The 13,434-nt window shown below is 45.2% G+C and overlaps 1 protein-coding gene and 2 long non-coding RNA genes across 4 annotated transcripts in view; 1 reads left to right on the top strand and 2 right to left on the bottom strand.

The window, feature by feature from the left end:
* Positions 1-13,434, top strand: part of LOC144698296 (uncharacterized) — an 869,665-nt gene that overhangs the window by 231,403 nt on the left and 624,828 nt on the right. The window lies entirely within an intron of this gene.
* The window catches only part of LOC144698294 (uncharacterized), a 451,035-nt gene that overhangs the window by 398,223 nt on the left and 39,378 nt on the right, over positions 1-13,434 (bottom strand). The window lies entirely within an intron of this gene.
* Positions 1-13,434, bottom strand: part of LOC144698544 (uncharacterized) — a 118,196-nt gene that overhangs the window by 78,254 nt on the left and 26,508 nt on the right. Inside the window, exon 3 of the mRNA XM_078570476.1 lies at positions 4,259-4,298. Within this exon, the coding sequence (XP_078426602.1) occupies positions 4,259-4,298 (40 nt within the window). The remainder of the gene's footprint in view (positions 1-4,258; positions 4,299-13,434) is intronic.

Here is a 13,434-nt window from a genome sequence, read left to right as displayed (position 1 = left end):
GTCATCAACGTGTTCACACTGACGAGAGACCGTTCAGGTGCTCTCACTGTGGGACTGGGTTCAGGCGATCATCTCAACTCACTGTACACCAGCGAGTTCACACTGGGGAGAGACCTTTCACCTGCTCCAAGTGTGGGAAGGGATTCACTCAGTCATCCAGCCTGCTAACACACCAGCGAGTTCACACTGGGGAGAGGCCGTTCATCTGCTCCGTGTGTGGGAAGGGATTCACTAATTCATCCCATCAGCTAACACACCAGCGAGTTCACACTGGGGAGAGGCCGTTCATCTGCTCCGTGTGTGGGAAGGGATTCACTAATTCATCCCATCAGCTAACACACCAGCGAGTTCACACTGGGGAGAGGCCGTTCACATGTTCCGGGTGTGGGAAGGGATTCACTCGCTTAAACCATTTACAGAGACACCAGCAAGTTCACAAGTAACTGCAGTGATTGGATTTTGCATTGAAATTACATCCAGGACTGAACCATGTTCATGGGGGTCTCTTTCTGCTGATGTTAATAAACTCCAGGTCAGTTATAGGGCGTAATATCCTGGATAAAAGTCAAATAAATCAGCTTTGTGTTAAACTCACCATGTGTCAAGTGTTTTTAATCTCTCAGAGACAAGTTAGTTCCTTTTGAAGGGCTCTTCCTCACCCCAATCTCCTCCATCCTCACCTCCAACAACAAGTGAGGAACTCATGGGGCAGAAAATTACGCTCGGTGGGCGAGTGTCCTGACGTCATCGCGCAGTCCCGCAATATTTCACCAACAATTAAGAAGCCTGTAAGGCCACTAAGAAGTTAATTAAATTCAAATTTACGCTGCCCATCGAACCTAATGGTTGGCGAGCGGGCGAAAAGGCCAAGCAGCATTTACCTTTTTCAGGAAACCTCATCCACGGGCGAGACGAGGTCACCTGAAGCAAATCAAATTTTACACTTGAATTAAAAACATGAAACAAAAACAGAAAATGCTGGAAAAACTTAGCAGGTCTGACAGCGTCTCTGGAGAGACAAACAGAGTTTTGCTTTTTTGTAAAAGTATTTTGCAGTCTTTTGCTTTTATCTTATTTAATTCACTGCCACTTCTCTTCCAGGAATGCCGACCTTGAAGAAGTACGGCCCTGCAGTATTTTGCTTTTATTTTATTAATTAAAAACATGTCCCTGATCATGTGACAGAGTGACATAAGGGGACATGTTTCATAACCTGTATAAAATCTTTAATTTCTTTTTCAGATCAATCCATCTCCCTGAGACAGCTCTCTGCCTCAGGGAGATTATGTAGCTCGCTCTCGCGTGCATGCACAAAGGTCGCACTCGCCCAGCTTGCACTCCTCCCCCCGCCCGCTCAGGCAGCGCTGAGCACTGCTGCTCATGTTTCACGCAGCGCAGGCCTTAATTGGCCCCCAGCATGAAATCGCCTTCCGGGCCTGACTGCAGGCAGCGGTCAGCTTCCCAACTGCCCCACTCGCCCCACCGAGCCCGCACGCCAAGGGCAAAATTCTGCCCATGGAGCTTCTTTGTCACTAAGATTGAGAAAATCCGATCAGCTGCCTCTGCTGCTTCCCTCCCTTCCACTAGCCCACCGGGACAAACTGTCTGAACCCTGAATCCACATTTTCTCCAGTTTCTCTCCCATCTCCCCTCATGCCCTCTCAGTGCTCATCTTGTCCACAAGACTCACTTTCTGGTGTACTGACCCCACTCTCACTGATCTACTGATCACCCAACTTCTCCATGTTAGCTGATATTATTCACAGTTTTGTCTCTCTCTTCTGGTACTGTCCCTCTCACCTTTTAATCCACCATCCTGACCCATCCTAAAAACAGGATGTCTCTTTGCCCCTTCCTATTTCCCATCTCCATGCTACCACTAGGTGACATCATCCAAAAGCACCGTGTTACTTTACACATGTACACTGACAACGCCCAGCTCTACTTCACCACCATCCCTCTCCATTCCTCCACTGTTACTAAATTATCAAACTGCTTATCCCACATCCAGTACTGGATGAGCAGAAATTTCCTCCAATTAAAAATTGAAGACAAAAGCCATTGTCTTCAATCACCACTACAAATTCCATCCCATAACTACTGAGACCATCCCGATGAGTTATCATAAGGGTACGTTGTCCTATGTTTATCAACCCAGGAATCTTTCTTCCTATACAAGGAAGAGAGAGAGAGAGAACTATTTCTGTAATGTTCATTAAATTTCTGAAGATTTTATAAGGTTAATTAGACAGTTATTTCTCACAGATCTCTCCACCTTGAGAAGGGAATATCCTTACTGACTTCTCACAACTGATTTCTGACTAACCTCACTATTTCTAAGCTACGAGCTTCTTTTCCTAATTTCTTGATGACAAACTGTAGATAACATACTAAAGCTACTAGAATGATCAGAATCAGCAACACAAACACTTGAGCTGCCACCAAGAATAAATGTCAAAACTTTTCCAATAAAATGTGATAACTATCGACTTAGATTCATCCTCCCCATCTGCTGATCATCCCACACAATTCTAAATTATTGACATGTTGTAATTACATCTGGTTCAAACAGAAGTTTATGCACAGACTTTAAAGATTCTTCAGCTCTCTGTTAACCTACATCCTCTTCGTGGATATTTTCTAAATCCAGATTCTATTTCCTTCTTCAAATTAATTTGACTCACTTTGATATGTTCAAGGTGTTGAATTCTTTCCTGAATGTTTGAGAGACAATTTTTATCTGGAATAGGTCTTACTGTATTGATAATTTAAAACGTTGTTTCATTCTACTGGCCACAATAATCACTCATGCCCTGTTTTTTCTTCTTGGGATATGGGCTTTGCTGGCTGGGCCAGCATTTATTGCCCACCGCTAGTTGCACTTGAGAAGATGGTGATGAGCTTCCTTCTTGAACCACTGCAGTCCATGTGGTGTAGCTACACCTACAATGCTGTTAGGAAGGGACTTCTAGGATTTTGAACCAACGACAGTGAAGGAATGGCAATATATTTCCATTTCAGGATGATGAGTGACTTGGAGGGGAATTTCCAGGTGGTTGTGTTCCCATCTATCTGCTGCCCTGATCCTTCTAGATAGTAGTGATCATGGGTTTGGATGGTGCTGTCGAAGGAGCCTTGGTGAGTTCCTGCAGTGGTCATCATCAAAGCCCATCTACTCTCATCTATTTTCCACCACTTGGCCCGTAGTCCTGTAAGCTGTGGTGTTTCAAGTGTTCATCTAAATACTTCTTAACTGTTGTGAGGGTTCCTGCCTCTACCACTCCCTCGGCACTGAGTCCCACATTTCACCTGGGCCTGGGGATTTATCCACTTTTAAGGCCGCCATTAGAGACTGAGTCTCAGTTAATCATTGTCTGAATGTGGGGATGGGAGGGGCAGATTCTGTTAGCAAATGGATTGAAAAATAAAAAAGACCAAGTTCCAGCTCATACCATTCGCAACTTATGATAACATAGTTATGGGTAATCTTGAGGATGGATAGAATTGTATTAGAAGCATTTCAGGGAAGGTTCACTCAGTTGATTTCTGGGATGAAAGAGTTGTCTTTCTTTTAAAATTCATTCATGGGATGTAGGCTTCGCTGGCAGGTTCCAGATAGCCCCACCCACTGGGTGAAAAGAAAATCCTCAAATCCCCTCTAAACCTTCTGCCCCTTACCTTAAATCTATGCCCCCCTGAGTATTGACCCCTCCACTAAAGAGAAAAATGTCTTCCTATCCGCCCTATCTATGCCCCTCATAATTTTGTACACCTCTATCAGGTCCCCCCTCAGCCTTCTCTGCTCCAAGGAAAACAACCCCAGCCTATCTAATCTCTCTTCATAGCTGAAACTCTCCAGCCCAGGCAACATCCTGAGTGAATCTCCTCTGCACCCTCTCCAGTGCAATCACATCCTTCCTATAGTGCGGCAAACAGAACTGCACAGAGTACATCAAATGTGGCCTAACTAATTCTTTATACTGCTCCATCATAACGTCCTTGCTCTTGCATTCAATGCCTCGACGAATATGTCGACAATGTTTGACACAAAGCTGATTGATTTAACCTTTATCCAGGATATTAAACTCCAGCCCAGTAACAGGGATTATTAACATCAGCAGAAACAAACCCCAACTGTCGGAAAGAGCATGGTTCAGTCCTGGATGTGATTTGCAGCAACAATAACAGCAGAATCCAACCCCGGGAGTCACTTGTGAATACATTGGTCTGTCTGCAGGGTGGATGAATGATTGAATCCCTTCCCACACACGGAGCAGGTGAATGGCCTTTCTCCAGTGAGAACTCGCTGGCGTGTCAGCAAACCCATTTTGCTTTTATAGCTTTTCACACAGTCGGCACGTTTAAAAGGTTTCTTTTCAGAGTGAACACGTTGATGTGATGTGAACCGGGTTAGTTGAGTGAATCTCTTCCCACATTTGGAGCAGTTGAATGGTTTCTGCCCAGTGTGAACTCGCTGGTGTATCAGCAGATTCCTTTTGCTTTTAAAGCTCTTCTCATAGTCGCAACATTCAAAAGGTCTCATGTCAGAGTGAACAAGTTGATGTGAAGTGAGGTGGGTTAGTAGAGTAAATCCCTTCCCACACTCGGAGCAGATGAAAGGCCTCTCCCCAGTGTGAGTGCGCTGATGAGTTTCCAGCACAGATGGGGATCTGAATCCTAACCCACAGTCCCCACATTTCCACGGTCTCTCCATGGTGTCAGTGTCCCCATGTCTCTCCATGTTGGATGATCAGTTGTATCCTTGTCCACACACAGAACACTTGCACAGTTTCTCCCCGCTGTGAATGGTGGGATGTTTTTTTCAGATAGTGTAACAGGTTAAAGCTCTTTCCACAGTCAGTTCACTGGAGCACTCTCACTCGGGCATGTCTGTCTCGGTGTTTCCCAGTCACACTGACGTTTGAAATCTTTTCCCACAGACAGAAAAGACAATTATTTCTCCTTCCACAGTCAAAGATCAATGATATTCAGGTCCAACGTCTAGAATTATAGACCAGTCAGCCTGACGTCAGTCGTGCGGAAAATTCTAGAGTCCATTATAAAAGATGTAATAGCTGAGCACTTGGAAAAATAAAGTGGTAGAATGGGACAGAGTCAGCGTGGATTTATGAAAGGGAAATCATGCTTGACAAATCTACTGGAATGTTTCGAGGATGAAACTACTGGAGTTGATGAGGGGGAACCAGTGGATGTGGTTTACTTGAACTTTCAGAAGGCTTTCGAAAAAGTCCCACATGAGAGATCAGCGTGTAAAATTAGAGCACATAGGATTGGAGGTAGTGTATTGAGAGGTATAGAAAACTGGTTGGCAGACAGGAAACAAAGAGTAGGAATAAATGGGTCTTTTTCCAAATGGCAGGCAGGCAGTGACTAGTGGGGTAGCACAGGGATAGGTACTGGGACCCCAGCTTTTCACATTATATATCAATGATTTAGATGAGGGAATTAAATTTAATATCTCCAAATTTGCAGATGACACAAAGCTGGGTGGGAGGGTGAGCAGTGAAGAGGATGCAGAGATGCTTCAGTGTGATTTGGACAAGCTGAGTGAGTGGGCAAATGCATGGCAGATGCAGTATAATTTGGATAAATGTGAGGTTATCCACTTTGGTAGCAAAAACAAGAAGGAATATCATTATCTGAATGGCTATAAATTGAGAGAGGGGAATGTGCAACGAGACCTGGGTGTCCTCGTACACCAGTTGCTGAAGCATACAGGTGCAGCAGGCAGTAAAGAAGGCAAATGGTATGTTGGCCTTCATAGCAAAAGCATTCAAGCACAGGAGCAGGGATGTCTTGCTGCAATTATATGGGGCCTTGGTGAGACCATACCTGGAATATTGTGTGCAGTTTTAGTCTCCTTATCTGAGGTAGGATGTTCTTGCTATAGAGAGAGTGCAGCGAATTTTTACCAGACTGATTCCTGGGATGGCAGGACTGACATATGAGGAGAGATGGAGTTAGTTAGGATTAAATTCGCTGGAGTGCAGGAGAATGAGGCGGGATCTCATAGAAATCTATAAAATTCTCACAGGACCAGGCAGGGGAGATGCAGGAAGGATGTTCCCGATGGTGAGGGAGTCCAGAACCAGGGGGCACAGTCTGAGGATATGGGGTAGTCCATTTAGGACTGAGATGAGGAGACGTTTCTTCACCCAGAGAGTGGTGAGCCTGTGAAATTCGCTACCACAGGAAGTAGTTGAGGCCAAAACCTTGAATGTTTTCAAGAAGGAGTTACAAATAGCTCTTGGAGCGAAAGGGATCAAAGGATATGGGGAGAAAGCGGGAGCAGGTTATTGAGTTGGATGATCAGCCATGATCATAATGAGTGGTGGAGCAGGCTCGAAGGGCCGAATGGCCTTCTCCTGCCCCTATTTTCTATGTTTCCTGCTGAATCGAGTGACACTGTCAGATATTGATGTGATGTTTGGTTTGAGTATCCTATCTGCAAATCATCTCCCTCTTGTACCCTGTAAAAGGAGTTTACAAAAATATTCACTGTAAGTACAGGATAGAAATTCAAAGCAGAAAATTCGAGTTTCTTTGGTACATTATTCACCCAAACATGTGGTCCAATAAAACTGAAATAAATTCAAATCAGCAACAAAGTCCCAACAAAAGCAAAGGGAACCTTCCTAAATAAACCAGGATGTTGTTTCCAATGTCTATGAGACACTCTGTACCCTGAGGTGCCCACTGGATGTGGGAGGTATCAAGCGTACTGGCAGATACCGCATGTTCCCTCACCAGGGACACACAGGCATGGACAAGACAACGGAAGAGAGGTTGGCAGCCAGTGTGACCACCCCCATGTGTGTCACCCATCCTGGATCTAGAAATCCCTGTGTTAAACAGGCCCATGAACAGTTACAGGAAAAGATTCTCTGATTTATCCAGCATTAACCCCCCCACCACCCACCTTTACACTGGGCAGCCAGAGATTAGGATTGTGGGGCTGAAGTATCGCCAGAGGTTCAGGATCAGCAACTCTCACCCTGAATATGTAAATGTCCCATGGACTCACTCACTGTTACAGCCACAAGAAGGCCACGCATGCGCCCTGCTCCCTGCTGAAACAGGATGGCGGCCGTTACCCTGGGTCTGGGTCTCGGGGAAAAAAAATATCAAAACTCAATAAAATTAGCGATCAAATTATAGAGAAACCTGAATGTAACAGAACATCCATTATCCACTGGAAAGATGGGGAACGGGAATTGTCCATCTCAGTATCGTCAATAGATACTTAATGAGGGGACATTATTCTCTGTGTCTTTCCCGGACATGGAGATGGAAAAGCGGCAAATGAATGAACTTTAAACACCTCGTCCACTTGGCACAGAAACTGTCTGAAACTCCGAATAGAAACCACATGGAACAAAATACTGACAAATACTCAACTGTCGGCTAAATATAAATAAAAATATATATTGGGGGAGACGGTGCCACGGTGGGAATGTTACTGGACTAATAATCCAGAAAACCAGCTTGATGCTCTGGGGACAGGGGTTCAAATCCCACCACAGCAGCTGGCGGGATTTAAAATCAATTATTAAATCTGGAATTGAAAGTGAGTCTCAATAAGGGCGACAATTCAGCCATTGTCGATTGTCATAAAAACCCACCTGGTTCACTAATGCCCTTTGGGGAACGAAATCTGCCGTCCTTTCCTAGTCTTACATGTGACTCCAGATCCACACTGAAATGTGGCCACTCTTTATAACGCTCTGAAATGGTGTGGCAATCACTTGCTTCAAGGGCAACAAATGCTGTCCCTGCCCACATTCCATGAAAGAAAGTTTTTAACATCACCGCCGCTGAATGGTTACAATTTCGGAAGGAAGTGAAGACAGAGGGTCCAGAAAAGATGCAAGAAAACGGTTCTTCTTCAAAGGATAACAAACCAACTTCACCTTGCCTAATTGAAGTTCCGATCTCTCGTGAATCTTTCCTCCACACTCTCACATTCTTCCTAATGCTCAGAATTGGACACAATACTGCAGTTGGGTCCAAAGCAGTGTTTTATTCAGGTTTATTCTAAATTGGTTGATTTTGTACTTTATTCCCGTATTCATAAAGCCCAGGATTCCACATGCTTTATTCACTGCTTTCTCAGCCTGCCCCGCCATCTTCAATGATTTGTGCACATATAGCCCCAGATTACGCTGCTCCTTTTACAATTGTATCCTTTATTTTATATTGCCTCTCCTTGTTCTTCCTACCGAAATGAATCACTTCACACCTCTCTGAATGAAATTTTATCTGCCACCTGTCTGCCCATTCCACCATCTTGTCTGTGTCCTCTTGAGGGTTATCACCATCCTCCCCACTGTAAACACAGCTTGAAAATTTGGTGTCGTTTGCAAATCTTGAAATGCAGCCCTGCACACACAAGTCTAGATCATTAATATATATCAAGAAATCAGTGGTCAGACTACCGACCCCTTGTGATCCCACTGTATACTTTTCCTCAATTTTAAAAAGCAACCGTTCACCATGCATGTTGTTGCCAGTCACAAAGCCAATGCTGCCTCTGCCCCATGGATTTTAACTCTGCTGACAAGCCTGTTACTTGGCACTGTATCAAATACCGTTTAGCAGTTCATGTGCACATCAACCGTGTTACCCTCATCAACATTCTCTGTTGCCTTATCAAAAACTCAAGAAATTTAGTTCAACACGATTGTCCTGAACAAATTGTACAAGTGACCTAATTTCGACCTGAATTGCCGCTTTTAAATGCTTTCCCACACAAGAGGTTAAACTGACTGGTCTGTCAATGCTGGGCTGACCCTTCCTTTTAAGATTACTAAGGATTTAATATTAGTGCCAGGAAGTGTGGGGAAAACGTGAGGAGTTGTGAAATTGTAACATTTAAAAACACTGATAACTGATAAATAGCTCAATAAATAATCAGATTCAAGACATAAAGTACAGATAAATTAATTTATGAATAACTGAATTGAATTATTAATAATGTCAGGTAGAGTGCTTGGAATGGAGAAACGAAAATTACTGCAATGCTTAAAATATGAAATGAAAAGATTAAAAACTGGAAACACTCAGCAGGTCTGAAAAAATCTGTAGAGAGAGAAACAGAATTAACGTTTCAGGTCTGTGAGCCATTGAAAGTGGGGAGGTGGAAGAAGAACAGAAGGAAAGGTCTATGAAAGGCTGCAGGGCTGGAGAGATTAACTGTGTATCGGGGGTGGGGAGCAGCAGAATGTACCTGTGCAGGTCAGTGAGGATCCCCAAGGTCCATCAGCCGTCTGCATGCAGTGTTTAGTGGGCCTTGGGGGAGTGGGGATGGAACCATTTGGGACACAGCACAGGGCGGGAGGTCTCCCCTCCCCTACTGTCCCGGTCACACAAATGACTCACCTTGGACTGTCCCATACCTGGGCCGGGCGGGGTCAAGGTGCAGGAAGCTGCAAGCTGGTAGGTTGAGCTGTGAACTGGGCGGAGTTGGGGTGGTTTGAGTGACAGGTCTGGGGCTATATCCGAACAGGCACAGCCACTGCTCCCCCTTTCCTCGTGGAAGTTTGACTGGAATCGTGTTGGTGAGTGTTTCTAAACTCTGTCTCACTATCCCGGGAATGGAGGTGGATTGGAGGTTGTTGTGAGTGTTGGATTATATTGTTTTTCCTCATTCTTCCCGCTTCTCCCACTCCCAGTTCCAGGCTGCAGGTCCCGGTGATTCTGGATGCGGGACAGTTGTTAGTCCCGGCCCTGGTGTGTGTGCGCAAGCGCAGATGCGCGGCTTATTGTTCTGTAATAATGGCGGGTGATCGTCCTCCTGTATTTTGCTGCAGTTCTTCACCTCCTTGACTCTCCCGGCGCCATAGTTTCCACCTGCCGATTGCGGCAACCGACCTTCCAACAGGAAATTAACAACTTTTAGATAGAGCGGTTTCTGGGGCGCTTAGCATTGTGGGAACATTGCCCGCCATTACTCGTTGGCCGTCGCCGAGAGTTATCGTACAGCCTGAAGGCAGGTCAGCGACCTGAGCCCCTACTTCTGTTTCTTAATCTGTTCATGCTGCCTGACCTGCTGGATATTTGAAATATTTTATGTCTTAACTTCAGTTCCAGTCTTGCAGAGATTTGCTTTCATTTTATTGTTTCATGTAGCCGAGTCTGGAAACACAAACAGACCAATTAGGAGCCGGTTTGAATTAGGGTGGGTGTTGAATGGGGCTCTTTTTTGTTGGATCAGTTTTGAGCTGCAGTGAATTGGAGGAGAAGTTGCTGGGGTTAACCCCGAGGACTTTGCAACCCAGTCGGGCCCAGCAATTTCCAGTGTGAGGCTATTAAAGGAGGTAGATCCTGGGGGAGAACAGAGTGACAAACGTCCATTCAATTTAAGAGTGTTGCTTTAGTAACAAGTATTTCTAAAGTGCCTTTTTTTCTGAGACTTTTTGTTAACTCCATTCTTGGTATTTGGTGTCACTAACAGGAGCAGCAGATATTGTCAATCCCCAGTTGTCTGTTGGTCAGGTGTTGGTGGGCCTTCTTCCTGAACCGCTGCAGTCACTGTGGTGAAGGTGTTCCAACAATGCTGTTTGGTAAGGAGTTACAGGATTTTCACTAAGCGATGATAAATGTCCAAATCAACAACAACAAGTTGCATTTATGTAGCACACTGATTAGAATAGAATGTTCCAAAGTATTTCACAGGAATATTATACCGGAATATTTAACACTGAAGCACATGAGGAGATATTGAGGCACATGATCAACAGCTTGGTCAAAGAGGCAAGTTTTAAGGAGAGTCTTAAAGGATGAGAAAAGGAGGCCTAAATAGGGAATTCTAGAGCTTATAGCCTGAGCAGCTGAAGACACGGTCACCAACGGTGAGTCAATTAAAATTAGGGATGCTCAATCGGCCTGAATGAAATGAGTCCAGATATCTGGGAGGGATGTAGATTGGAGGATATGATAGAGATAGTGAGGAGCGTAGTCACTGAGGGATTTCAAAACAAGGATGAGAATTTGAACATTGAGGTGCTGCTTAACGAGGAGCCTATGTAGCTCAATGAGAACAGGGGCGTTGGATGAACGAGACAAAGTGCGAGTAAAGACATGGGAAGTGGAGTTTTAAATGACTCCATTGTTTCTGTGGCAGGCTAGGAAGATTCCAGTTTAGAGGTAGCAAAGGAATGGATGTGTTTCAGCAGCAGCTGAGCTGAGGCAGGAATGAAATCCGGCAAAATGACTGATGTGGAAATGGACGGCCTTAGTGGTATGTAGTCAGAAGCTCAGTTTGGGGTGAAATATGACACCAAGATTGTGAACAGTCTGGTTCGGCCTCAGAGTTGTCAGAAAGGCATTGAAGGTTGGGGAGTGGAGTTTGTAGCGAGGAATGAAAACAATGGCTTCAGTCTTCCCAAAATTTAAATGGAGGAAGTTTCTGTCCATCCAGTAATGGATGTCAGACAAATCAGGGCGGAGTGTGACTTGGAGGTGATGGTGTTCACATTCACCTGCTACCCTGGTCCTGATGGAGGTTGGAGGATAAGGGATTGGGCAATGCTGTCAAAGTTCTGGTAGAGTTGTGTAGGCCCAGACTGGCAGGCAGGTTCCCTTCCCTGAAGGACATTAGCGAACCAGTTGGGTTTTTATGATAATCCAGCAAATTTCATGGTCACTTTTTCCTAATGCCAGTCCTACACGTTGAGCTCAATTTCACACCCAGCCTTTGTGTTTTTGTGAGTTCTCTCTCACTCACCTTTGTTTGTTTTGTCCTATTTTCACAGGGTTTGCAGTCCAGAATCACAAACCCGACATCACATCAGGATCTGACAGTGTTGTCCAATTGATCGTAACCCAAATACCAACGGATTTTGAATATGGTGATTGAGAGCCCTGTTCACAGTGGGGAGAAACCGCACACATGTTCTGTGCGTGGGCGAGGCTTCAGCCGATCATCTGACCTGTTGAAACACAGTCACAATGGAGAGAATCCATGGAAATGTTGGGACTGTGGGAAGGGATTCAATGACCCATCCCAGCTGGAAATCCATCAGTGTACAAGCACTGGAGAGAAGCCATTCATATGTTCAGTGTGTGGAAAGGGATTTTCTGATTCATCCAACCGACTGAAACACCAGCGAGTTCACGCTAGGGAGAGGCCATTCACCTGCTCCGAGTGTGGGAAGGGATTCACTCAGTCATTCCACCTGCTGAGACACCAGCAAGTTCACACTAGGGAGAGACTGTTTACCTGTTCTGTGTGTAAGAAGGGATTTGCTGACTCATCCTCCCTAATGAAACATAAGCGAGTTCACACTGGGGAAAGACTGTTTACCTGCACTGTGTGTAAAAAGGGATTTGCTGATTCATCCAACCGACTGAAACACCAGCGAGTTCACACTGGGGAGAGACCATTTACCTGTTCTGATTGTGGGAAGGGATTCACTGATTCATGCACCCTGCTGAGACACCAACGAGTTCATACTAGGGAGAGACCATTTACCTGTTCTGATTGTGGGAAGGGATTCACTGATTCATGCGCCCTGCTGAGACACCAGAGAGTTCATACTGGGGAGAGACCATTTACCTGTTCTGATTGTGGGAAGGGATTCACTGATTCATCCAGCCTGCTGAGACACCAGAGAGTTCACACTGGAGAGAGACCATTTACCTGCTCCACATGTGGAAAGGGATTTGCTGATCCATCCAACCTCCTGGAACACCAGCGAGTTCACACTGGGGAAAGACCATTCACCTGCTCCAAGTGTGGGAAGGGATTCACTCGGTCATTCCATCTACTGAGACACCCGAGAGTTCACACTGGAGAGAGACCATTTACCTGCTCCACATGTGGAAAGGGATTTGCTGATCCATCCAACCTCCTGGAACACCAGCGAGTTCACACTGGGGAAAGACCATTCACCTGCTCCAAGTGTGGGAAGGGATTCACTCGGTCATTCCATCTACTGAGACACCAGAGAGTTCACACTGGGGAGAGGCCATTTACCTGCTCAGAGTGTGGGAAGGTATTCATACAGTTATCCAATATGCTGAGACACCAGCGGGTTCACAAGTAACTGCTGTGGTTGGATTTAGTTCCCAATGATATTCTTGTCTGAAGCATATTCATAAGAGTGTGTTTCTGCTGAGGTTAATAAACTCCAGCCCAGTTACAGATTCTGTATAAAATTGGAATAAATCAGCTTTGCGATAAACAGTGTGTTGAATCGTTTTGATATCTCTAGCACAAGTTAGTTCCTTTTGAAAGGTTCTCCCTCTGCCCTGTCTCCTCCATCCTCAGCCCCAACGACAATTATGAGGAGCTCATGGAGCTTCTTTGTCACTAAGATTGAGACAATCCGATCAGCTGCCTCTGCTGCTTCCCTCCCTTCCACTAGCCCACCGGGACACACTGTCTCTAAGTTTCCCCCACTATCTGAGCCG

Source organism: Cetorhinus maximus, chromosome 23 (genome assembly GCF_964194155.1).
Source record: "Cetorhinus maximus chromosome 23, sCetMax3.hap1.1, whole genome shotgun sequence".
Taxonomy (NCBI): Eukaryota; Metazoa; Chordata; class Chondrichthyes; order Lamniformes; family Cetorhinidae; genus Cetorhinus; species Cetorhinus maximus.
The sequence above is the reverse complement of the archived record's forward strand: the minus strand, read 5'-3'. Positions and strand labels throughout refer to the sequence as shown.